Source organism: Tyto alba, unplaced genomic scaffold, assembly GCF_018691265.1.
Source record: "Tyto alba isolate M040663 unplaced genomic scaffold, T.alba_DEE_v4.0 Super-Scaffold_42, whole genome shotgun sequence".
NCBI lineage: Eukaryota > Metazoa > Chordata > Aves > Strigiformes > Tytonidae > Tyto > Tyto alba.
The window spans coordinates 13,142,038-13,168,766 of record NW_024881318.1 but is presented as its reverse complement, the minus strand read 5'-3'; the positions used below and the strand labels follow the sequence as shown (position 1 = coordinate 13,168,766).

Here is a 26,729-nt window from a genome sequence, read left to right as displayed (position 1 = left end):
TTTTTTGTCTTGAAGCTTGTTACTGCTGAATCTCATAATTTTATTATGGCTAACTACTATCTACAGTTTAGACTCTAGCTTCTAAGTAATTTTTAGATGTCCTCTACTGCACCTTTTGGCCACATATACAATCATCACTTTAATATAATCTGTATTGTTTTGTTGTTGTTATTGCAACATAGTATCTTAATTAATGATATGGAATAAAACTTAGGGGTGATGTTTGGTGACCTTATTTTCTTATATGTTATTTTAGAAATGTGTGAAAATCCTGACAAAGAGCTTACTCTGAATTACAGGAGGGAAAACTTAGTCTTAAATAACTTGGTTTTGTTGAATGTTATTGTAGCTTCCAAATGTGAGTAAGAGCTGTATTTGCTAAGGTCTTAGACTGAACAAAGATATAAGAAGGCAGTCAGCAACAGATACTTGAAGTGCTATCATTTTTCCATTTTATAGAACAAGTAAAAATATCTGCAGATATTAATCCATCTGGTTATAGACAGCTGCACAATGCATTGCTAGGGAGACATGAAGGAGTTGAGGGTTTTTTGGCATACCTTTCAGTGATATGTGTTGCTTTTTTTGGTTTTCCAAGAATGCAAGTATGATGTTCCAGTGGCATATATAGATTTAGAGAAATTCTGTGATTCAGACTTCACAGAATGTTTTGGTTATTCTGTCAAGGACACTTAGAAATGCTCGCAAGATTCATGCCATAAAAGAGAAAGTTACGCAACAAAACTACAACTTTGCTGTAGCTCATGTATAAGATGAATGGTCTTAATTATTCAGCTTGAGGTGAGGACAAACACAATTTCTTCTCCTTTGGTTAGTTAGCCAGGGATAGCTGAACCACACTAGACCACATGCCCTGATATTAAATGGACTGTCTAAAATTAGTCATTTTACATTCTGTAGCTTGAGGACAGGGTTTCAGTAGCTGAGGCATTTATCAAGTAGACATCAGGCATGTAGGAACACTGCAGAAGTAAGTAACACTTCATTGTGCATTTCTTACACTGACTGTAATTTTAAAATATTGTTTCATAGATAAAATATTTGTTTAATGTCTAGTTTATTGTTGTTATTTCTATATTCTGTAGCATTTGGCAGTCTAATGTATTGTAAACTTGGAGTTAAACAAGCTTCTAGCCTAACTGCAGGTAATGGCATCAGGAAATGTGTAATTTCTTCACTGGTAACTTTGTTGGATGTGATATTTCATATGATTCTAATATTTCTTTTCTTTGATTTCTTGTAGATTTTAGCTTGAAGATGGCATCATGCCTTTATGAATGCCTTTGTGAAGCAGAACTTGAAAAATACTATCCCCATTTTGCTGCCTTTGGTCTTAAGAAGATTGATGAGCTTGCCAAAGTTTCCATGAAAGATTATACCAAACTGGGGGTCTACGACATGAATGATCGTAAACGACTCTTTCAGCTCATTAGAATAATCAAAATTATGCAAGGGGAAGACATTGCAGACTTAAGCAAGCAAGATTTTCAACCAAGTGGCCTTTTTGTTCATCCTCAGGTGACCAGAGCAGGTCCCCGTAGACAGCTGCGTTTTGAGTCCTTCTTCGAAGAAAATGATGGAACAGTTAAAGATTCTGAATCTGAATCATATGGTCCATCTGATCTTAGTGCCAATGAAGAGAGGAACAGTGTAGGGGAAATGTTGGGACACATTCAACCACATGATTCAGAGATGATCAGATTAACTAGACGAGACCTAAATACTCCTGGAATATGCACAAAAAAGGACCTGAGCTGTCCAACAGTTTCTGATGATATTGCTCCTCTCCTGGGGGATTCTGAAGCTCCTATCATACAAAGAATAACTCATATTTCAGGGTATAATTACGGACTACCTCATTCCTGTATCAGGTAATCAACAGTCACCTTTATTTTGCTATATTTCTAGTTAGTCATAATTAATTCTTTCTTCATTGTGGAGGAGAATCTGTGTTCATCACCTCCAAATAAGCAATCCTACCACTGCAGAGCAATGCAAAATTTTACAGAGAAGAGAGATATTAATAAGTACTTGTGACTCTCCAAGTCTGGTAGAAGGAATCAGCTGACTTTCACCAGCTGCTACTCACCAAGGTTGTCTAAGAATAGTCTTTATTGTCTTTGTTTTCTTGGTGTTTTGGACAATGTTTCTTTTTCTTTCTATGAGACTATCTTGCGAAACATTATTTTTTCCAAAATACAAGTTTGTCAAGTTTTTCCCAGTAAAAAGGATACACACTGTGATAGCTTTGTTTATAAAGAAATTTCTGAACTGAAGTTTTGAAAAAGAAACAGAATGAATGTAACTGGGATGGGATATAGACATGGTGGTTCCCATGCAAAGTATATTCAACTAAATGTGCCTCTGTGCTAGAAGGAATTTATGCCTTTTCTCTCATAAACCGAGCCTCCAAGTCTTCAGATTTTCCTTTCCTCAAATCTTGCAATCAGTCCTTCCTCCTTCAAGCTCTTACAGCACAACAGGCTCTTTCTGTAGGTCACCAAATCCAGCCTCTGACATGAGAATTAAACTTCAGAGCCTCTGATAATTTGTTGGACAACATTTGGAGCCTAGTGATATCCATAAGCTCACACTAGCTTATGAAGCATCTTATTTCAAGTATCATTGCCTTTCTTTTCAGGGGAAAGAATTTTCTATCTAAATGTAGGGCCTGATCCTGGTCTGCATGGGAAGGCTATACTAAAATTAAAGGGACTCCAGTTATAAGTAAAGATTACTCATGTGTATTCTTCAAAGACTGCATCTTGGGATTTATATCTGCATGTTGTATGCTTCTGGGGAATCATGCAGCACAACAGCAATGATACTACAAGCTTGTAGTTGTAATGAGATATTGAATAACTTGTGGATTCGGTTGTAATTTATTAGACAATTAGTATATGTTAGTTTTCGGTTGCTACATTAAGGTATTATGGAAGGGCATTCAGACAGCATGGCAGAAACACTACTTTTGGGCAAGCTGGAGCTTGATTAAAATTATTTTTTTTCTCACCAATTGATATTCAGATCCAGGCTGAGAATCATTACTCATTTGGCTGAAGACAGCTTGAAAAAGGGAAAGGTGGAACGAATACATTTTGGTTGAATTCAAGCATATTCTGTATGTTGCATCACTAAATGCTTTACATAGCAGGTTAATCAATGAAACACAAAATGACCTGACGTTTCTGAGATGTCTGGAAGGGAACTAAAGTGGACTTGACAAAGCACAAGAGCACAACTTTGCCTGTGGTCTGAATCAACGTAATTTTTTATGAAAAAAGACCAAAGGGGTCTTGACAAGATCAATATTTCAAATTTTCTTTGAGCTGAATATGAACATGGTGATAGTCTTGTTTCATAGTTTGAGTCATTTACTTGTAACCTGTTTGACAGCCTGTAACAGGAAGAACAGATGTCCATATAAGAGGAAAACCAACTAAATATTATACCGTCTCATTTTCAAGATCTGTTCATACTTTTATCTGTACATTATTGACTAATCATGACTGCAAATAATTTCAGCAAGATTAAATGTCATTAAGTTAACTTGCATATTATGCCAGCTTCAGCCATATGTTTGTGGACAACTGAAAATATGCCAGTCCCAGCAACATGTTCAGGAACGTAGCTGTATTAACACAGTTATTCTTTTAACTGAAGTGCACAAAAGGCATTAGTCTATTTAGGAAAAAAACAGCAAAAACTTCACCATGTAACAATAAGACATGTTTTGGGTTTTTTTTTATAAGCCATTATAGACAGAAACATTTATCTGATAAAGCTAACAAATGTATGCATATTCTAGATTCTGTAGTAACCTGATTTTGAAATGTAAACCTATACTATTATTTTAGATCGAGTACTTCTGAGAAAGAGACTCCATGGACAGAGATTGAAAAAATCAGAGTGTGTGTCCGAAAACGTCCTCTAGGCCTAAGAGAAGAGCGACGTGGGGAGGTTAATATCATCACAGTGAAAGATAAAGAAACCCTGCTTCTTCATGAGAAGAAGGAGGCAGTTGATCTCACACAATATATTTTGCAGGTAACATGCTCCACCTGAATGTCGTGTTTATGGGCCAGTTGCAAGGATAGGGTAAAACAAATTGTGCTTGGAGTTTCTATGAGGGGAAACAGAAAAGGGCTGTCTGCATTTCTTGCACTGAAATAGGTGGTGGGCTTTTCTATGAGTTCAGCATAACTGTATTTGGATTGCTTCTGACTTATGCCAGCTTGTGGCAGAAAACTTGAGCCCAGAATTTTAAGCCTCAAAAGCATGTCTCTTGCAGCTTTCTTTTGACATGGCAAAATAAAACTGTCTGCTACATGCTATTGCTGCAGCAGAATTGCCTGCTGCAGTCTCCTGATAACCTTCCAGGGTACTTCAGTACTTCCTTTTTTACCATTTCAGCACTGTAGGTCTGTTTCAATGAATCACATACACCCTCATCCTCTCCCTTCCTTTGTTCTCAAATACTTTTGAGAACTAAGTTCTCTTTTGGTCTTTGTTTCTTAATCCCAGATAGCTTGTGCTGTCATAGTTCAGATTCTCACTTTTGACTGACAGCACCAGGAACAGAACTGATTTCTAGAGAGCAGCAAGCCATTCTCACTCTACTGGGTGTTATTTTTACATTCTGGGTCCTGGGAACAACTGTTTGAAGTATCCAGTAAAAATTCAGTCTGCAGCTCTCTCGGGCCTGGTTCATGTACCACCTTTTACGGTGCGACACATGCAGCAATTCCACCCCACTCCCTCCATCTGACTACCTATATTTGGCATTTATGCAGTGCTTATCACCTTAGTATCTCAGTGCTGAAATAACCGCTAATTAATTTTGTTATGTCAGTACAGAAAAACAAAATCTTTCTCTCAGTCAGTATAGTCCAAACAAAAATATGCCATGGCAAAGGCTGTGTCTGTGCTATAGGACGCAGGAGAATTTTTCTGATTCCAAGTCTGGCTATTTGCTCTGCCTCTATCTCTGGTTCCTGCAGAAAGGATTGCAAGGAGTACAAATCAAATAGGAGGTGATAGGCATATTCCAGCTGCACAGCTAAGGAGCCCAAACCGGAGGACCATCACAGAACACATCTGCCCTCTGAGCTGAGCATAGCTGCTGAGACTCCCTGGTTTAATCAGCCTGTTAGGCTAGTGTGGTTGGTTTGTGCATCGTTGAAATGATTCTCACTCCTAGAGATCTACCACCTTAATTTACTCTATTCAGTGCAGTGTTAGAAACCAGTCCATGGAGGTTCTTTTGAAAATGTGATGTTTATGACTGTCCCTACAACCCTATTCTTAACCTAGAGGGAGCACATAATGAAGTCTGTTGCAGTGCTTCCAGAGACCCCGTTGCTTTGGGTCAGATCTGGAGTGTTGGAAGTTTGGGGGTTTCTTGCCTCCTTCTGAGATAATACAATCCAGCTTTGATTAGGAATAGCTTCTGTCTTCTCTGGCCCCAAAAGTTTTTAAGTCTGCAGAATAGAGACGATTAATCACAACTGAAGACTAATTTTGAGAGAGTCAAGTTTGACTCTGAGTTCTTTTTACTGTTATAGTCTTACGGTCTTACTGTACATCTGCAGGCTGATTCATTTCAAGAATAGGTTTTATTAAATTAGATTTTTTTTTTTTTTTGGTCCTTGTCAGAAGGCTGTGGTATGTTCTGCTTCAGAGTGATGGGAAATCAAGGCATCTTTGCTTCCTTTATGTTTTTTTTTTCCTACCCTCAGTCACTTAATTAGTTGTAATGATGTGTTCCTGCATGTTATGCTGCATGGTAAATGTGCTAGATCACTTTGTACCTGATCCAAAACCATATGAAGTCACTGGCAAGACTTCTATTATTTATCTTTACCTTTGAATGGGGGTGAAGGGGAAGTGAAACATTCATTTTCATGTAAAGATCATATTTATTTTTCAGCATGTTTTTTATTTTGATGAAGTCTTTGGGGAGTCATGTACCAATCAGGATGTGTATATGAAGACAGCTCATCCTCTCATTCAGCATATTTTTAACGGGTAGGGCATCAGTGCTTATATGTGTTATTTTTTGCCTTGTTGTTTTCCAATTTCGTATACTACTTTAATTTTCCTTTACAATTTTTGTCTTTTGAAAAATACATTCATTTAACCTTTGCCACATACCTTCCCCCTTTTAAAATGTCTTTGATGGCAATTTTCATAAAATAAATCAGGGAAAATTTTCTTCACATTTGGTGAGAAATCTAAATCACAGAGGAAGTTAAAATTGGACCTCAGGTGCAACAAAGAGACACCATGGCCAGCCTAGAATGAAAAAATGTGTGCCAGGATTTCTGTAATCTCATCTCCACTCTAACAAAGGCTTCTGTGTGATACAGCACACTCATCTGTAGAGGAATAATGCTACCTCTTTCATGAGACTGCTGTGAGATATTTTTGCATGTATTTGTACAGTTCACAGGTCAATAGAAATTATTAATAACCTTGTGATGTATTTTTATTGATTTATATTTGGTTAGAGGTTTAATCATAATTACATACTTCCTGATTAATGGAAAATTGATGGTGGCTTTACATGAGTGATCTTATTTACTTGCAAAGTAACAAGCTTTAATATAATTACAATTTTGAGTCTTGGAAGAAAGGGATTATGTGTCCATGCTGAAAATTAGCAAAATGGAGCGTTCTGATATTGAAAATCTCCAAGTATCATCACCAGAGTATCATGCTCTTGAGAAAAGGGAAGTGAAAAAAGAGAATGAAGCTTGTAGCTTGCTGTGTAATAATCATTAAAGGCACAATTCACATGACAGCTAATCCAGTAATGCCACTAGAAGAGATGCCACTCCTTTGTCTCAGCTTTTCCTAACCTTTCTGGCCCTCCTGCTGCATTCCATTCACTGGCATTGGTCTAATCTGACACCATAGTGAGATAATTCTGCAATAAAACCTGGCAAAAAATTGTTCACTGTGCTTACTGCAGCCCTATATTTTTACCCATTACTCTGCCAGTGTACTGAGCCAGCTAAAAAGTCTGGTTTTTTTTTTTTTTTTTTAGGTGTGGGGGGAATAAATTATTTGTTCTGTAGTATTTATTTTTTGTATGTTTCAGTTCCCTGATTCTGTTCACGTCATGCTTGTGGGTTCAGTGCTTGTATAAGAGCAAGGAAGGGGAAGAAGTAGGCATGCAATAACGTCAATTTAGATGGGCTTGAAGAGCAATGGAATTGTATTCCGAGATCTCTTCGATATTTTATGTGTATTGCCACTGTAATCTTAAGGTGATACGATGACAAAGCTGCAACAATCTGGAATTGGTCAAGACTGTGGTTTCACTATATGGAGTGAGTGAGCCAAACAGCTCTCTACCACTGAAAGGGGATGATCTTCCTCCTTACCTCCAATAGACATATGCCCATAGGTTACATGAAACCATTTTGGGCATATTTTGTGATCCTCTGTAAGGTACTTTAATTCACTGAAAGAGCAGAAAATTAGTTGCAATAAAGTGGAAAGCTTTCTGTTGTTTCAGTGCAGTCAAGTCAGACGTCAGAGCCAGCACAGGCAGTGGGTGGTCAGTGGGATAGGTCACACAGCTGGGAGCAGAGGAAAGGAAGGGCAAGACCTTCCCTTAGGCAACAACAACTCTTTGGATTGATTTAGCCTCATGCAGGCTGCAACCTGAGACAAAGTAACCTTGCTCAGTAAATTATAGTGCTGGGGTGTTAATTTTCATCAAGTACAATGTGTTAATATAGAACCTGACTTGCGGCTGTTTTGTATTTCATGTCACAGCCATTTTTCTCTGTGATTCATGCTCAGTAGGATTCCCATTCATAATCCTATTATAATTCTACAGGATCTAAACAGCTGGAAGAACAATAATGAATTTTAGTTTCCTTAAATGCATTTTTGGCATTGGGAAGAAAGGAAGAGAGCCGTAGGGCATGCTTGACAATCACCGTTCAGTGTTTTGCAGTTTTCCAGATAGGATAGCAAACCAAACCTCATTGCTAAGAGGCCACTATGGATAGATATTGACATTGCAGAATCTTTTTGAATAGATATGAATAAACCAGATGTGACACTAAAAATATAAGTTATCTTTACAGAGGCAATGCAACCTGCTTTGCATATGGGCAGACTGGTGCTGGCAAGACTTACACTATGATAGGTACTCACCGGAACCCAGGACTCTATGCCTTGGCTGCCAAGGACATCTTTGGACACCTGGAAGCATCGCAGTCAAGGAAAGATCTCCTTGTTTTGATCAGTTTTTATGAGATCTATTGTGGGCAGCTTTATGACCTGCTAAATGGAAGGAAGAGGTATTTCAATAAAAATGTGTTTTACTATAAATCTATGGTTATGAATCGGTTACTGTTTATAAATCAGTTACTGTTTTATGCAATTACATTTAATATATTACCATTTTTAGTAAATGTTATGTATTTAACTAGGGTTGTTTTAGGAGCTCCTTAGATAGGAAGGCAGAAACTGGCATTAAATACTGTGGCACTGGTAGGATTTTTACTATTTTGGTGATGGGCAATAAGTAAAAATAAGGACCTGTGGTTGAGGTATGAGCTGTTTTTCTTACACTATAATAATATAGCTGAACATCCATAGGTAGAGAAAGACTATTCTTATGGCCAGAAGTTCTTATGTCAACTATTGTGGAGTCCCTGCCTTTCCCTTCTCAAACATAACCTCTAGCTGCCCCTCCTGTTGTGCCAGTGGGGCTTTTGCTCTTGCCAATCTAGTCTCTGAAGATCCTGCTGATCTCCCACTTGTGCTCGACACTGCAGAGCCTGCTCACCTTCTCCCCGAGCGCCTTTTCCCAGCAGCCCAGTGACTGAACCAGAGCAAGCCTCTGCAGGTGATGCTGCCATCACCCTTAGTAGTAGCACCTCAGCCCCAGACTCATTTGGATGGATGTATACTCCTACAGAAGCTCCATCCAGAATGGAAATTAGGACAACTCATTACATACTTGGTATAAAAAAAATCACTGTGGTCTGAAATCTCTGAATAAAGTAACAGTGAGTTAAGATCTCAGCAGTGAAATCTTTTCAGTGATTTTGAATGAACATTACCTGTGAGCTGGAGGCTTTTAGCAGCCTTGAGAGCACTATTCTTAGAGCACGCTGGAGGGCTCAAGAGGGAGGATTTCTGCCTGGGGAACTGAGCATCTGTTCACAAAGGAAGCACCTATTTCTGTGCATGTGTGTTCCCTTTCTACAAAACAGTCTTTAAGGAACAGGTAGTGTAATGTGTTATGTAAGGAGTCAATTTACTAAGGAAGAATGAGTGTCCTTATATTCTTTGCATGTCCATTAGCTATCTTACATGTTATTGATGGAGAAGATTAAAATTCCTCCCATGTGCATCATGTCTGTATTCTTCCTGTATGCTGTAACAATTCTGTGTGATTCATAGCAAAGGTGCTCTGAAATCTGACTCTATGGCTATGGGAGTTGCTTTAAAATCCGGTGCAAAATTCTTGAGAACTTGAACAGAGCATAACTTACAGTCTGAACTTCTTAGAGAAGCCTGAGATGCCATTTAAAGGGAGACAGGAATGCTAAGACATAAACATGATAATTTACTTCCCTCTATACTATATTCCTGAACTAGCAGGAATGGATTGCTAATGTCTCTTTAACGGTGAAATGTCAGTGGTACATGTTATAAATTAAATACCTCTTCAGCTCTGAAAATAAATTAATGGCTCCGTAGTAGCCTTGATTGCTTTTTCACAGTGTCATAGCACTCACATGTGTTTACATTGCTGCAATTTGAGATTTCAGAAATCTTCTTTCTGCACTGTTTCATTTTCAGACTTTTTGCAAGAGAAGATAGCAAGCATGTCGTTCAAATAGTTGGACTGCGGGAGGTTCAGGTGGACTCTGTAGATCTACTGTTGGAGGTAACCTCTATGTCTGCAATTTTTTTTTTTGTTGTCTTCTACAGCCTGATTTGCTGATCTGTGAGATATGTCATTTACAGGGATTGTTACTTGTTGTGTAGTACACATATATGTTCCTGTTTAAGGTTCTGAAATTGGCAACTCCAACAGAGCACTGAAGAGCACTATTAAATGTGCCTTTTTTCAGTAAGCTTATTGGGTCACTGTGACTTGTGTTAGTGACATGTAAGCTGTTGATTTACAGCTGTTGCTTCTGCTGCCACTCCTTATGGAAAGATCTTTGCCAAGAGATAGACCACATCACCATTCAAGAAATTAGATAGCGTTCCAGCAAGGGACCCTGAAAGCTGGATAAATGTTTTCTTTCAGTGTGGTTTCTTTGGCTTCTGTGAACTTAAATTTTCTATATTAAATGTATATGGATGTGGGACAAAGATAGAAATTTGAAAATTAATGGAACTAGAAATGAGAAGATTTAAGATTGAGCCATTGATCTGAATTAGGATTAAGACACTGCTTAGATAATGTTGGGTGATAATAGCTAAGTAAAATTAGGATCTTTAAATGGTATCTGACATTCAGCACAATCAAGGCTTCAGTTTTCCTTCCCTGCCTGGCTGAGCCCTAGAAGGGCACTGACAAATTTTCTGCATTGTCCTGCAGCAAGCAAGCTGGTTAAATCTGCTTTTAATTTAGCCTGATTTTGCATAGTTTAATTCCCTTCTCAGTAAGGAAGTGTAAATTACAAGTGCCTGATAGTGTAATTGACTCATTAAAATTGGTATGGTGTTGCCCACTTAGATTCCATTTTATTTGGTTTTTCATCTTCCCATTAACTCCAAGCTTCAGGACATGCTGGTGATGTTTCTGCAAATTAGAGTGTAAATTTGCTATAAGGCTGATTAACACATTCCTCTATATTATCACATTCCACACACAGAAAAGCTATTAAATGACTTTATTCTTACAGGTATCTCAGCAAAAAAAATTGATATTGTCCACAGCCCTTTTGAACACAGAAATGTCACTGGCTTGACTCAGAGCTTCTGAATAGTCTGCAACAGATATATGGGAAGAGTCCTGAATACATCCCTAGTTATTCACTATTCATTGATGTTGGCTTTGGTTTGGAAATTATCTGCATTTAGCACTAATATAATGCTTGGGTGCTGCAGGAGTTGGTTAGGTTGCTGGTTGAGAACTGGCCACTGAAAGGCATGAATAATGTACATCTGTCAACTGAGAACATATAGATTTTGCTAGATAATATTTTAATTTATTCTTACAACCAGAAAAAAAAAATAATGACTGTTTTATGAATGCCCTGCTGCAGTTGCTGCTAGACTTTCTGTGATAGTCCTTACAAGTTCTAAAAAGAGAATTATCCAAATTTGTATCTTGAAGAAGCCTTTGTCCTTCTGCCTTGCCCCTCTTCCTTGTTTTCTTATTTTGTTGTTGTATTGAGTATAATTGATCTTTACACTTTGATCCTTACTCTGGCATAATTTATTTTAGTCATGGAAATGGAGAAAGGTTTTGGGACTTTGTATTTTCTGTGTAACTTTCTGGATAACAGTACCCATCTGTTACATGAGAAAGTGAAATTTTAAAACAACACAACAAATAGTCAATCTCACGAGTCTTTTAGATTATATCTGCAGTCTTACTTTCTTTCATTGCTGCCATACTTTTGTTTTAAATTTTATAGCTTGGATATTTTGCATATCCGAGTGAATGTGTGATGCAACAACTTCTTACCTGCAAAATGCTCTTTAGGGTCTGTAACGTCACTGCAAGCAAGTCCATGTACAAAGTTCTCAAAGAAACATTGGAAGTGATCCAGTCTAACAACATCTGCCTTGCACCAAATTTTAAAGCTGTAATGAAGCATTCCTTCTAAAGTTTCCTCATCTTAGGAGGACAAGACCTCCTTCTGAGAAATTGTGCTTTTATTTACAATTTGCTTGGATTTTGTCCCCCTTATTTTGCAGGTGATTTTGAAGGGGGGAAAAGAACGTAGCACAGGAGCTACCGGAGTCAACTCTGATTCCTCTCGATCTCATGCTATCATCCAAATCCAAATTAAAGACACAGCCAACAGGACATTTGGAAGGTAAGACTGGAAGTGGGAGTTCTCAGGGCTGATGAGGAAGTTAAGCCCAGGGACATCCAGGAGGCAAACAAAGAGGAGATGTTGAGCTAGGGGTCAGCTGTGAGTTAAATCAGAAGATAGGGTTCAAAGGGACTTTGTGAAGTTTCACAGTCCTTTCTCTATTCCCAGGGAGAGTGCGTTAGCTACATCTGTGAGAGGTTTGTCATACTTGTTTGTAAAAAATATCCAGTGAAGGAGTTTGGCAATCAAATTCATCCCTTCATCTTCAGTGTTAGAAAGCTTTTCCTGTCTGGCATTAATCTGGCTAAAGGTAGATGTCTGCAGTGGGCGTATCCACATGTGAGCTCATCACCTTTGAAGTCAGTAGAAAGAAACAGTCACTTCTGGGATCCAATTCATGCCATTCTGCAGTCACCTAAATTAGGTCAGATGGATTTGCCCCTCAAATCACTTCTGTCCTGTAATTGACTACAAAGGGAGCCTAGGAGGACAAGCTCAATGGAGATGAATTCATTAGAGATGTTTGCCTTTGGTCAGAGGAATCATAGCACCTTACCTAAACCTCCCTGGTAATTTGAGAGTGTGACTGATGCTATCTGCAGCAGACAAAAAGGCAGTTTAATTCCTCTTGTAGCAGTTATTTTACGTATTTGAAGACTGTAATTGTGCCTTTTCTCAGTCATCTTTTCTCCAGACTAAACAACCCCAAGAAATAGGTCTGAGGAAAGAGGTCTATGTATCTATATTACTGCTGAGTGTCAAAAAAACACGCTGACACACCCTTCCAGCAGCCACCATGCAGCCTTGCTTCCCAGGATCTTATTTTAAATACAAGGCAAAATGGAAGAGCCACAAATAGTGGAAGGAGGAAAAGGCGGAACAGGCAGGCTTAGAAATAGAAGTGTATGTGGTTATGTAGGTGTGGTGTGTGTGCCACGTTTTGTAACTGAAAGTGAGGAAGAGCTGGAGTGGGGAAAGGATCCCAAGATACGCCTGTAAGAGAAGTCAGAGCTGTTCCAGAAAAGGAAGAAGGGCAAAGACAAAGATACAGTGCAACAGCCAGTATGACAGCTGGCAGCCAGAGCTAGGCAACATGAGAGGGAGCAATGGAGTTTTGTGAAAGGAATGGACAAGAAACACTTAAAGCTCAGTGTATTACTTACTACACTAGAAATTTCTGTTTATACTGTCATGAATTCCCATTAGACAGGGCAGTTTTCTATTTTAACCGAAAGGAGAATCAAGAAATTTACAATTTCTTTACCAGCGTTCTTAGAAAACTACCAGCACAGTGAATGTGTTGCACTTTAAACAGTGTATCCATTAAACTGTGAAGCACTCTCATCACATGCAATTACACTTCCTATTATAATTGTGTTACTGACAGGATGCTCTGACACTGTTCCTGCTGCTATGGTTATTTTGGTGCCTCAGTTAATTCCAGTGGGTACTTCTCTTTGTTCAAAAGTAGTTGTTTCTTATCATTCTTCTGAAGTCATATGTTGGAGCCCTCTGGTTTAAAAAATAAAAAAAAGAAAAAGGAAAAAGAAAAAAAAAAAAAAAAGGCTCCTAAGATAAATGCAACTTTGTTTTTTTCTAGGATATCATTCATTGACTTGGCTGGCAGTGAAAGGGCAGCTGATGCCAGAGACTCAGATCGACAAACAAAAATGGAAGGAGCAGAAATAAACCAAAGTCTTTTAGCAGTAAGCTACTATCATGTCTGGGGAAGGTTTTGTGTTTAATTATTAGGATGTGTTTTCAGATAAAAATGAACCACAGAGTAATATATGTATGTATTCCTTAGAGGAGAAAAAATAACCAAAGTACTAAGTGTGCCAAGTTTAATTTGTCATATGCCTGAAAGACAATTTAAGAGGGAAATTTCATTATGTAAATAAGGTCCTTTTAACAGATTCTTACAGCCAGCCATGTAAACACAGCATGGAGAATGTTAAGTATAGTATAATAAGTGTCCCATATTTTATATAGACAGTTGTGTCCCTTTTACTTCCAGAGAATATTTTCTTGGGATTGGCATATTTGTTTCATAAAAGCACATCTGTTCCTGCTGGTTATTTTCACCACTTGAACTCAGACTTCTTTTTGAAATCAGGAGTAAAAGACTTAAATACTCAAGAGCATAGAAACTAGCAATTCATGTGTAGAGGAAGGAACAGGAAGAAATGTACTCTTAATGCAAACTGTCTTTTATAAGTGTACACAGTGATGTAAAGAGGGACAAGGAGCAGAGAAAAGCCATCTAAGATAAAGCAGAAGTGCCTCTAAGTATAAATTGTGCAGAAGGCTTTGCACCTCATTTAATTCAAATGAACAAACCTCACTCATGTCTAAGTGAAACTGAAGGTGATATGCAATCAGTGAATATGAGTCAACAGTGCAGAAGTTAGTGCACACAACCATACCTCTTAGTGTGCTGTAAATAGGAGGTAGCTTGCTCTGTTCTCCGAATGTAGAATGTTCTTTTGCACAAAGGCTTTCCTGCTGTGGAATATTGGCATTCATACTGGGAGACAGCCTTTAAAGTGGATGTGTTTCTGTACTTCATGCTTTCTTGAGTACTTGCTGGTGAATAACTTAGTGGCATGGGGAGTCAGGACCTGAATAGAAAGGATTCCTGAGAAGTGAGGCTTAATTTGAGCTCATGACACTCTTTTAAAAGGAAATTTAAAATCAGAGTGTATTTTTGGTATAGTATGAAGCTGATTAAATACCTAGGCAGTCTGCAAGTAGTGACTGAATTAACTATAAAAGGCATCTTTGGGTAAGTCTATATGATCAGCAGCCTGTAAAACCTAGCTGTGCTCTCAATGATCATAACTCTCTCTTCAGGCCTTAAAACACATGAAGTTTGTAGTTTGCTGCTGGTTTGACTATTCATGTTGATTTCAAGTAGAAGATATTCAGATACTGCAATTATGAGAAGCAGAATAAAAAAATTAGAATAGTCTGATCTCTTACTTGTTAGAGGTGTGATTTTTAATGAAATGCAGTAAAAGTGAAAAATAAGTGTCATTTTAAGTGGGTGTATGTACAATGTAGTAGGGTTTTAATTGTAGAAAGGCTGCTTCATGCTAGTATAACTGTGCCAATATTATAATCTGCTTATTTTTCCTTTGATATTTGCTCTAAATTACTTGTCTCATGGGTATACAGTCCATTTCTGCCCATTTTAGAGAGCATCCAGGCTTGATATGGAGTGTGATGCTATTGTGCTTATTCCAGTGGAAACATGGCAAAAAAGTGCACATCTTTGAGTTTGAACATGTCAACTTTTTCCAAGGCTGGTAATAAATCAAGGGATGTTTCTTCAAGATTACAGGCTACTTCTGTTGGTGGTTATTAACAATAAGATCTAGTGAGTTCTGTGAAAGCTGTGGGTGTAGCAAGCTGCTCATGTTCTGGCAGTTTCAATGAGAATTCTGTAGCATTATCTCCACTCCCTGGGTAGTCTGTCAGTTCATTCTCAGTGTTTTGTGTATAGTTCTTACTAGCCTGTCAGAGGTCACAGTGGCATGTTTGCTTAGACAGGCTGTATCTTTAGGACCTTCTGAGCGTGGGCTTGAACTTGGATTTCAGCCCAGCTCTCCCTCACAGCTAATTGTTTGGTGCTGGTCCATGCTCTCCCCTTCCGTTGAGTTTGGTGCCTTACACTGGTGTGGAGAGAAAATGGCTTGAGATCACCAGCCTTCTAACACAGCCCAGCGTATCCACGCACAGATTGGGACATCTCGACTGCAGTTTATAATGAGCACGACAGGAATGTGCATTTACTAGCTTGTGCTATCTCTGACTAAGGTATGAAAATATTGCCAGAGTGGCATAAGAAATTTGCACTGATGTTGTCCACAGTGTTGGGGTATTTTTGGAAGGGGAAGAGCTTCTTTTAGAAGAAATAAATTTGTAAGAGATGGAGGTCAAAAAGCTCTGTTTTTAGGGTACACCTGCCCTGTAAGATGCGGCGCAGTCAGGGGTACACCCAATCTGGCTTCAAACTAGTTAGCTATGGTGCAAACAGCAGCAGGTCCATGGCGGTGTGGAGCTCTGTGTGTGCTTAATGTGTGTTTATCCAGCTTCTTGGGATTCGTATAGCCCACAGAGCTGTTGGGCAGAGCTAGCTGTGCTCTGTGCTGCAGCTTTGCTCTCTGAGTGCTACGGAGCTGCTGCTGCTAGCTCAACTGGCTGAAGCTGGCTGTTTGTAGCTGTGGCAACAACAAACTCCCCTTAGGAGGGGTATCACATGGTAGGAGTCAAAGCTGCATGAAGGAAATAGTACATTTGTAGGTTAGGTTAGATGCAATTCAGTTCTTTGCCAGTGTGTAACTGATAATGTTTTTCCCCCCTCTTTTAATTTTCATTTTTTTCTTTTGGTAGCTAAAGGAATGCATTCGGGCATTGGATCAGGAACAAGCACATACTCCTTTCCGGCAGAGCAAATTAACTCAGGTAAAACAAGCAGATAAGCAAGAGTAGAGGGTTCTCTGATGGGGACAAAATAAATAAATAAATTATAAAAGGGGCATAATTCAATAACTGCTATTAAACTCTTGGAAAGAGAATGCATAAGTTTTGCAAACATAAATTTTAAAGTTAATCACAGAATTAAGGCCAGCTGCCAGTTCCCCAAGTCAATCCTGGTGCCTGGCATGCTAAAAAACAAATAAATCAAAAACTGAAACCAGACAAAACCCCCAAACCTTACTTGCCAGATTCATTCAGAGTTATGATCCATCTCTACCCAGTTTGCAACTAATCTTGCATCTTCTGTGCAGTTACAGTCCTGGGAGTTTTCATCAACATTTCTGCACTCCAGTTATAACATAGGTTTTATTTCTTGAAACATGGGCACCTAGTGCAAGGGCTTGTTCAGAAACTTGTTTAGCACTTGTACTCATTTTAAATTGTAAACAAATAATTGCAAAACAAATTGAGACACAGGGACTATATTTAATTAAAAAAAAAAAAAGAGACAGTAACTGTGCATCACCTGACTCATGTTAAACTGCCTCTGTACACATTGCTATCTTATAGGAAATTGAAGGTACATGAACCGCTAAATATCTTACTTTTTTCCTTCCAATCCTAGGTGCTAAAGGATTCTTTCATTGGCAATTCCAAGACGTGTATGATAGCCAATGTATCACCTAGCCACATAGCTACAGAGCATACCCTGAACACTTTACGATATGCTGACAGGTAGGTGATGAAACTCAATCTTGCCAAGGTGAAAAACACAAAGGAAGAAGTAATGTATGGTGTTTGTGGTTACATTTTATTTTGGTTGCATTGGAAACATTGATTTAGGCAAGAAATGCAGTTCTCACAATGCAAATAAAATCCTTCTATGTTCCAACTCTTATATTTGGTCTTAAAATAAAAATTTGGTCTCTGTCTTCTAAATCCTTTCAGATGACAGGTTTTAATGATGAAAATATCACTGTGCTTCCTGTAACTGCAGGATTACTAATCTCAGCAATCAAAAGTTTTGGTTTAGTTTTGTACTGGTAGCTCTGCCTAGAATGTGTGCAAGTCCTTCACCTTACCTCCTACACCGGAGGATGTAAATTACAGGCTGTGCAGTGCTGGGGTTAAGAAACACAAGGTGCTTATGAGGAAGAGCAGTAAAGAAACAGTTGAGGGGATAGTGTGATAGCAATTAAGCAGCTCTTCACAGTTGCACTGATGAGTCTCATCCAGGAGCACTGTAGCCCTGTACACATATCACCTGAGCTATTTATCTCAACTGCAACTACTCCAACAAACAGCTTGTGTCTTGTGGGACTCTGTGATGTCCTGTGGAGAGTACTATCTTGTCTTGAGCTGGCACTGTGCCCCATGCTGCATTATGAAATGTGGGAATGCACTGAAACAGAGGCAATCTTCCCTCATATGTCCTGTTATGCACTGTTCAAGGAAGCATTTCACAATACTGCTATGGACCTTTCCAGGAGTTCAGGCATTTTGGCAGAGGAGTTTTGATACTTGCATGGATTACTGACAATTAAAACAGAAATGGTAACATTGAATTCAGTGTTTAGCTTTAATATGTGAAAGCATTAGTTTGTTCTGAGGACACTGTTATTTATCTGAAAGCATGACATCTTCTAAAGCCAGTCTCATTTACAGGGTCAAAGAGCTGAAGAAAGGGATTAAATGTTCTACCCCTGTCACAAACAGACATCGGACATCTGGAAACATATCTCCAAAACGTGTCCAAAACTCTCCATCTTTGCCACCTGGGGAAAAGAGCTCTCCAAAGAAAGTGAAGCTAGGCCTTCAGCATCCCTCAAATTCTACAAAAACAAAGGCATGTCCTGCAGCACTCCAGCCACCAAGTGTCTCTTTTACCTCTACCCCCAGGGGAGTCAACAAAGGACATGCCTACAAAGGACATCCCAGCTCACCATGGTTCCACCACACTAGCCCAGTTAAGGGAGTCCTACGGATAGCACATCCCCTGAAGAAGAAGACTGATGATCTGCCCCCCCACTCTGAAAAGAACCCCACTGCAAAGGATTTCGTCATCAAAAATGCTGCCATGGCAGAAACGAGAGAGCGTGGCCAAAGAGACAAGTATATGCAAGACAGACCACTTGTCCAGTGCCTGAAAGTCCAGACAGTGCAACCTGTTCAGAAACAGCTTGTTTCTAGAGATGATTTTTCCTTTGGAGATGGAAATCTGCCTTCTGACAGCAGACAGGAATGGGGAAACACCTTTGCAAAACAATGTGTTGAAACCTGGACAACCATATCTCCATTTCAGAAGGACAGGGAAGAGCATTTGCGTCTTTATCACCAGCAGTTTCAGCAGCCACCTATTCTACAGCAAAAATTGAACTATCAACCTCTTGAGAGGTTTTTAACACAATACAGGCCCCAGGAGATTCAAGTGAAGCAGGAGCTGAGCCTTACTCCCACAGAAGTACAGAGCAAAGAGGGGATGCAGCTGGAAGAGCTGGATGACAGTGATTTCAGTGAAGATTCTTTCTCACCTGACTGTAGCGAAAAGAGCATGAAAAGAAGAAACACCAACAAATGCAGTCAACATTCATTTTTCCTTCATCAAAGAGAACAAGGAGCTGAAGAAGAACAAAAAGGCCAAAAGCGACAGGATTTATTCTATAAATGTGCAATACCTATGCAAGAACACGAACTAGGTGACAGCTGGGATTGTAGTGAGGGCAGCCCAAAGACAGAGGAATCCATTAAAAATGCAGGCTGCAGCAAACCTCCAGCAGACTGGAGCTATGACTTAGCTATTGAGTCCTCTCCAAGCAATACTGCAGAGAAGCCTTACTGCCTGCAGGAAGATCCTGCTTGTAATTGGAAAAATGGCAAAGATTTCCTAACTGATCACAAACAGTACAAATCCAAACACAGGTGTCTTGTTTACTCCCCTGAAGCCACCTTATCTCCAGAAAAGGATGCTTCAAGCTCATATGTTTCTCCTGTACTGAAATCGGGAACTCCAGAGTGCAGAGAGATCAACCTCCATCATGAAGAGAAGGAAGAATCCACTCTGGATAGAAAGGGTGCCCTTGCAGGAGATGTCAAATGGAAAGCTCGAAAAAATGGAGTTAGCCATTGTGGATCTTCCAGTTGTTCCTCAGAATTCACTTCTGAGATAATGGCCTCTCTCACAGTATCCCTTCTTGACTATGAGGAAAGAAATGATACAGAGTCTTCTAACCAAGAGAGGTCCCCCAGTGTGAAGCCGGTATCAGACAGGAACATACATGGCTCCCAGAACAGGTTTGAGGAAGAGGGCTGGCAGTGTACGAGAAGCAGAGCTCTGACAGACAGCATGCTGGAATTGGGGGAGCAAATGCGTTGTGGTGGAAGACACTGCACCCTGCTGCATTCCCCACAAAGAGGGGACAAGTGGCTTTCACCCACCTGCTGTGATGTGAAGCCATGCTGCTGCCTTCTGGGCTTGGGTTCTTCAAAGCAAGGAGTCGTTCACAGTTTATTTGTTGGATGTGACCTGACAGAAACGTCTGCAGCTGAATCCATGGGCTCCAGGGGAGAGAGAGAGGGTGGTTTGTTTCTCACTAACTCAACGTGCAAAGAATACTCAGGTGGCAGACAGTGTGATGCTGGTGTTAAAGACAATACTGGTAATTCAGGAAAATCTAACTCAAATCAAGGACCCTATGTTGAGCCCATGGCTCAGGAAGTAACTGCTGATATACCTGAGAAGAGCTGTTTTTCAGGTGCATCATGCTTTCTCAGTGTGGCACATACAGATTATGCAGTCCAGTCCCCCTCTCAAGAGAGCAGCCTGCTTTTGCAGCCCAAATCAGGACTGAGAAATGAGGACTTCAGTCCTTCTGAAGACACAGCAAAGTCATCTTTCAGCAGTGAGGAAACAGCGTTGCTAAAAAACAAGGTAATGCAGAGTATTTTTACACAAGAGACTTTTGCTGCAGATTCAGGAGTTGCAACCAAAGATAATAAGCCATTGGTGAATGCAAAGAGCCCCTCAGGCACGTCCAGAAGCAGCTCTCCAAGTGCTACATCAGAAATGCAAAAATGGCAGAGGGAAGCCCTGGAAAAGGCACAGTAAGTCTTGCTTGTCGCTGAAGCTTGTCATGAAGCTTAGAAATTCTAGACATGTGATACATTTGCCATTATTTGTGTATTATACTCATATGTACTTTAAAAACTGTTGGGAAATCAGTCTATTAAATAATTATTTAATAAGATTAATGATAGTTTACAGTCATTATCTCATAAATATTTGATTGTTTGTTATTTAGTGATATTTTTAAAATCTCACAGGAAGCCAATTATTCTATTAGAGCATCCTAGGATAATGCTAGAGGAATGAATATTATAATATAAACTGCAGTTCTTAGTAACTAATTGGCTTCCTGTAAGCTGTAAAGTACCTAAACCATATCAAAACCTCCCATCAAGGAGCAGATGATAGCTCTTCCATCCTAGTGGAAAGAAAAATTGCTGGAGTGGCTGGGCAGTCACTGAAGATGCAGATGTAAGGCTTCAAACTACTACGAGCTGCCACGGTCAGCTCCCAAGGACTGGACTGAGTTCACATAACTGAAAATATGTTGTTGGTCAGAGAAACTTGTTGAGAGAAATGAACTGCAGCACTGCTTTTCTGCTCTGCCTGTTTTTCACCAAAATGACTTACAGCCTTATGTTTGTAAGCCACTTCACCAATTAATTAAATGATTATTTTGCGCCTAGATTTCCTTATGTTAAAAAGCAGTATGTGCTCCTATGCTAATGAGAGACTGTGGTCACTCCTCTCTGAGCAATCCTCAGTCATCAAGGTCATCTTTAACCCAAAACCAGTGCAGTCCACTGCACTTCAAGGAGCACTGGTGTCCACTTTCTGAATGCCAGGGACACAGCACAGCAAGGCCTCCTCTGGGGTATTCCTCCTTCTTAAAGGTTTATTGAAGCCAACAGTAACTGTATGTAGTACAGCAGGCTGTGTAACCAGTGGTGTATTTTATGTTAATCAGACAGGCTGTAATTCGGGCCCATCGGCAGCAGCTGGATGAAATGGCATCCTTGTGCTTCAAGGAAGAGTGCTTGATAAATCAGATGTCATCAATGGTAAGTGTTTCAGATGATTTCAGTGCCTGTTGAACCTGCATAAATTAATCATTGAGATTATTAACTTGAATTAGCGATGTGATCTTCCTCCTCTTGTTTTCTGGTGGCTCCCCGAGTCCTAGGAGAGGCTGCTCATTTTCAGTACCTGTTGTGTCTTTGCCAGTCTCCACACTGCCATGTCCCTGGGGGTGAAGGAGACCGATGGGCCAACTCTGAACCACCCATCTCTGATAAAACAGCTTTCTCTTACCCTGCGTCATGGGTGCTAGACTGTACTAGACAGGGCATCTTTTCACATGGTGTTTTTCTCCTTACAGGCTGGAGCAAGTAAGTAAATAGCACAGAACACAGCACACCCCTGAGGCATGACACTGGGATGCTGCAGTTGGTGGTGTAGTGCCACATTGCTTCTTCTGAGAGTCCCTTGCCTGTCACACTGCAGCATCCCTGGCCCCACACACTCCAGTGCTCTAACCACTGTGACTTGCGCCCTCACAGGCTTTTGACTTTTGTTACTCAAGTGTTTCTTGGCTTATCCTTGTTTCAGATAACAGTAGTGTAGGCTAGACCTAAAGACTGGCACCTGCATGGCCCCACTGCTAGCCAGGCAATCCCAGTTCTCTGTTTCTCCTGCATCCAGTTAGATGCATGTCACAGCTGTGTGTGCAGTCTCATCTCTCACCCAGTCTATTAACATTTCCCAGTGAGAACCTCCTGTCTTCCCAGTTCCCTCATCTGATCAATAAAGTGAAGCTCCATCACTGCATTACACTACACTATCAAACTATTTCAACTCCTATCACAGTTCAGATCTCAAGTACAGCTACAGGGACTCTTGCCTCAAGGATTTCAGAATGGGGCCACCATATGGCTTATTTGCTGTCATTTCCAGCTGCATGTGATGTTACCAGATGACATACAAAAGTTCACAAAGCAACAAGAGCCATAAACTGTATTAGTTTTGTGGCAGAGAATGCAGTGATAGAAAGCAATCTTTTATTTTTTTATTTTTAATTTTAAAAAATCTTTTCAAATTGGTCATTGGACACCAGCTTTCCGCTCCCTCACCCCTTCCAATTATTTGCCCCTTGCAGCAAGCAATCATTTTCTGGCTAGCAGGATTATGATGTGTGCCAGGACTCCCAGCAGTGTGTGAATAACTTACACCCTGTAGTGTTACTTCACAGCATGACCTTTCTTTGCGCAGTGAATTCGGATTGGACTTCCCATATCAGTTTCTCTCCTTCCGCTTTCAGATGGTTGCAACTTCTCCAGCCATGAAACTTTGGCTGCAGGAGAGACTCCTGCCAAGACCAGCCACATACTGAACCAAGGAATATTTAAAGTTCTTCAGAAAAATATGCCATGGCAGCTGGGCTGGTTTTCATTACAGTCCTGATGTCCCCGCAAGACAAAGATACAGTGCACGAGATAGCTGGAGTCCTGCCAAACAAGCTTTTGAATGATTGATTTTCATGTGGTGGCAGTTGAAGGCCCTAGCCCTGAGGATGCTGACACCTCCCAGCTTCTTGGGCACTGACCTGTGAATAGAGGCACCGAACTGCTCTCAGGTGGAGAGCAGAGCCAGTCTGAGTGCTGCCTTATTAATGCAAGCCTTACTTAAAAATAACTGCCTCCATTTCAGTTTTATTCAGTTTCATATCACTTTCTATCCATGTGTCAGGTTGCTGTGGAAGGTAGAGTTCCCCTTGGCCGAGGCTATAAGGACTGCTGATATTTCTCATGATAGATCAAGCAGACCCGTAGCCATGCAGGATTGGGACTGGCCCTGTGGCCTGATGTGAAATAATCTCTTCTGTATCCCAAGAACGGGCTGTTATGTCTGAACAATAAGTGGCCCAAGTCACCATATATTTTCATGATTGCTAGACCTAACATGAGAGGTTGCCAGGAACAGAGTTCAGCACATTGTAAAACTGTATGTCAGCTGACCAGTCACTGTACCACACCTTTAAGAAGCTAACCAGTGTAGAATGGTGGTAACAGGTGCTTTATACATTTTTATTTTTAAACCATTGTATTAGCTGTAATTTCACCAACAGAGAAAACTACCAGAGTAAGTGAACCTCAGTATTTAGAGGAATTGACTTTTCTCTGTGTCAGGACCTTAGTAAGGAAAAGCTGATTTAATCTACTACACTGCAGAATGGAAAACATGCTTTTATTTACTTCTGAAGTGCACAGAATATGCTGATTTTTTCACAGCCTGCTGCTACTGTTGTTCCCTAAACTTTCCTTTTGCTTCCTCACCAGGATTTTCAGAATTTCACGACCAAGCTGGATGAGGTCTTGGTACTGAAGTCGAAGTGTATCCAAACGATGCGGGCCCAGCTTCAGCTCTGGTTAGCCTCTCCTGGCACTGACACATCCGGGCAAACACCTCTGCCAGTTTAGAACTTTGCTTGCACATGTACAAAACCAGCTACAGAAACAGCTGGTGTTTTGCCACACTTGGTGCTGCAGAGTGTGGGTGGGAAGGGGATAACTTTTGGTTTGATGTTTGTGATTAGTGTGTATTTTAGATAAAGATGGAGAGAATTCTGAGTAAATTAGAGACAACTACTTGGCACCACAAGCTTTTGTATTTCCTTAATACCAGTAAGCCAAGTTTTTAAGAGCAACAATACAGTAGCCTTTAAATATCTCACCAAGCAGCAGGCAGTCCTATCCACAGTATTCACACCAGCTTCTCACGTGTTAAAGGCATTTCAGTGTTGCCAAGAAAATGAGAGGGAAGGAAAAAACATTTTGAAGCCAGACACAGGTCTGAACAGAAATAGCTCAAAAGCTATCCAGAAAAGTGTTTGCAAACAGAAGCCAGGAGAGAGGAGCCACTGTGTAATCACACTAATACAACTAGAACATGGAAGCCAAGGCAGGACAAGAAGTGCTGTTGCTTGCAGAAGGCAGCAGACTGTCACATTTGTTCTTTGCTTGGGACTCACTCCTGAGCTCCTGAAAGAGGAGGCTGAAGTCATGGGTAACGAATGGCTTAGCAGGGACTTTGTACCAAAGGTTCATCAAGCATGCTAATCAGGATGTGGGTTTTGTACTGCTGTCAACAGTGAGAGGCCAACAGCTTACCAGCTACGAATGACGTCTGACTTCTGCACCATGGCACAACTGTATAGTGCTCATGGTCCAGGCTGAGAGAATTGACTTTTCACAGCAAAAGAGGGTCTGGCTGGAGGCAGCGGGATTTCAGAAGCTGCTAACAGTGCTGTTATGTGAAGCTGGTATTTGAATCAAGAACTACAGAATCATCAGCTGGAGCTCGGCAAAAGCTCTGGTGCTGCGTGCATCACATCAGAACCACAAAACAAGTCCACTTGCCGAAGCCACAAGTGACCTTGAAACATGCTCAGCTGACAACATGCAGTGCAAGCATTCCCACTCCAAAATTAGGGCTGTCGCAGCACATTCAGCCATCTCAGTGTCCCCTCAGTAATGCCTGTAGCAGCTCAATCAAAGCCTGCTCAGTAGCCAGGCATGCCAAGGGTAAGGGAACACTGCTGTCTGACCAGCTGCGAATTTTACTGCCCGCTTCTTCAGCTACCCCGAGGAGCCCAGGTTTGGCTGAGCTGCAATGCAGCAATCGCAGCGACACTCAGTTATCTGGGTTGGTATTTTCAGAGGCAGTTCTAGCAAGACAGATGAGTGACCAAAAATATCCATGAGCAGAGGAGAGGGAAGGCAAGACAGCTACCAAATTTGAGCCACTTCTGATTCCTGTCCAGTCTACTGTGAAAAAGGCAAGTCTGGCAGGTCTGAGCCACAGTGCAAATCCCCAAAGCAGGAACTATTTCCCCCCTGGAGGAATGACCAGGAACATTGAGAAGCAATAAATAAACAAATGACAACAATAAAGCAGTTTTCCAAGGTGATAATTTTTTTTTAAACTGGAGCCACCCTGCCAATCCACAAGACTATACCTTGTTAAATGTAAGGTTTTATTATCAGTCTGTTCTCAGAATTTTATTTTCCAAACTGAAGGTAAGACTTGACTGAAAAAAAAAAAAAATACAGCAGTCCTGGCTATGAAAATCCCCCTATGCTTAGCAATAACAGGATCACAGACCTGGTTTATGTGCTGCATGCCCAGAAGATACTATACTGGGCTCCTAGTATGCAATGGAAACTACCAAAGTTGTCAAAAATGGTAACATATTTCTCTCCACTCTTAAGGTTATTACCTAGATGCTGCTTTAAGTCTTGTGTGAGGATGTGCTAAATGAGCTGTTTGATATTGCACTGACACCTGCTGTGAATGGTTTTCATTTCAGCTTGAGGAACATATGCAAAAGTGTTTGTTTTTAACAGCAATCTAAGAGATTAAAATACAGAACTAAAATGGTTTCACTTTCGCATTCAGGTGCAACAAAGACTATTAATGCTCATGGCAGATCCTTGATATTTTATTTGAGTAATCGACGTTATTTAAAATAAAATTCAATTTACTACATAACTCTGGTGAAATTTGTTTTAAGTTAAATGTGGATCAATACTCCACTTCGTTTGACTGCAAATGACTCACGGGCTGGGAATCACACCCGATCCCCTTCACACCTGGCCCGTTGACACAGCCAGTGTTTCAGAAGCCGTTCTCCAGCCCGCGGCAGCAGCAGAACGACCCTTGCACCGAGTTTTGCTGCACCAGCAGAAGCCCGCGGTCTCCCCAGCCCTGAGAGCTGCCCAGCCACAGGCAGCTCGGGGGGGTCTCTGGCTCAAAGCGCAACGGCCAGTTCGGCTCTGCCTCTCCGCTTCTCCTCACAAGCCTTCCCACCAAGGCACCCAGACCTTGGTAGCTGGCAGCAGCTAGCGCAAGAAGGCAGAACCACCTCTGGCAAAGTTAAAGCCGTGCCCAGTGCCAGGTGCATACATCAACCTGACTTGAGATGCTAAGGAAAAGCCCTAAGGTCTCAAGTGTGATAGGGGACACAGCTGCCTTCTCGCCAGCGAGCTGCAGGGCAGAGCCCAGCCTTGCACCAGCCGGACTTTCTTCCCAGGTCCAGGCTGAACTTTGTAACTCAAGAGTGCCAGAGTAACTAG

At 40.6% G+C, this 26,729-nt stretch overlaps 1 protein-coding gene across 1 annotated transcript; it reads left to right on the top strand.

The window, feature by feature from the left end:
- Positions 1–1,278: 1,278 nt before the first annotated feature.
- Positions 1,279–26,145, top strand: KIF24 (kinesin family member 24). The gene is made up of 12 exons (XM_009967300.3): positions 1,279–1,892; positions 3,879–4,068; positions 5,951–6,048; positions 8,124–8,339; positions 9,853–9,940; positions 11,932–12,053; positions 13,654–13,759; positions 16,449–16,520; positions 17,161–17,270; positions 18,201–20,636; positions 21,566–21,659; positions 23,934–26,145. The coding sequence occupies exons 1-12, from the start codon at positions 1,279–1,281 to the stop codon at positions 24,072–24,074; spliced, it is 4,287 nt and encodes a 1,428-aa protein (XP_009965602.3). The 3' UTR covers positions 24,075–26,145.
- The last annotated feature ends 584 nt before the right edge of the window (positions 26,146–26,729 follow it).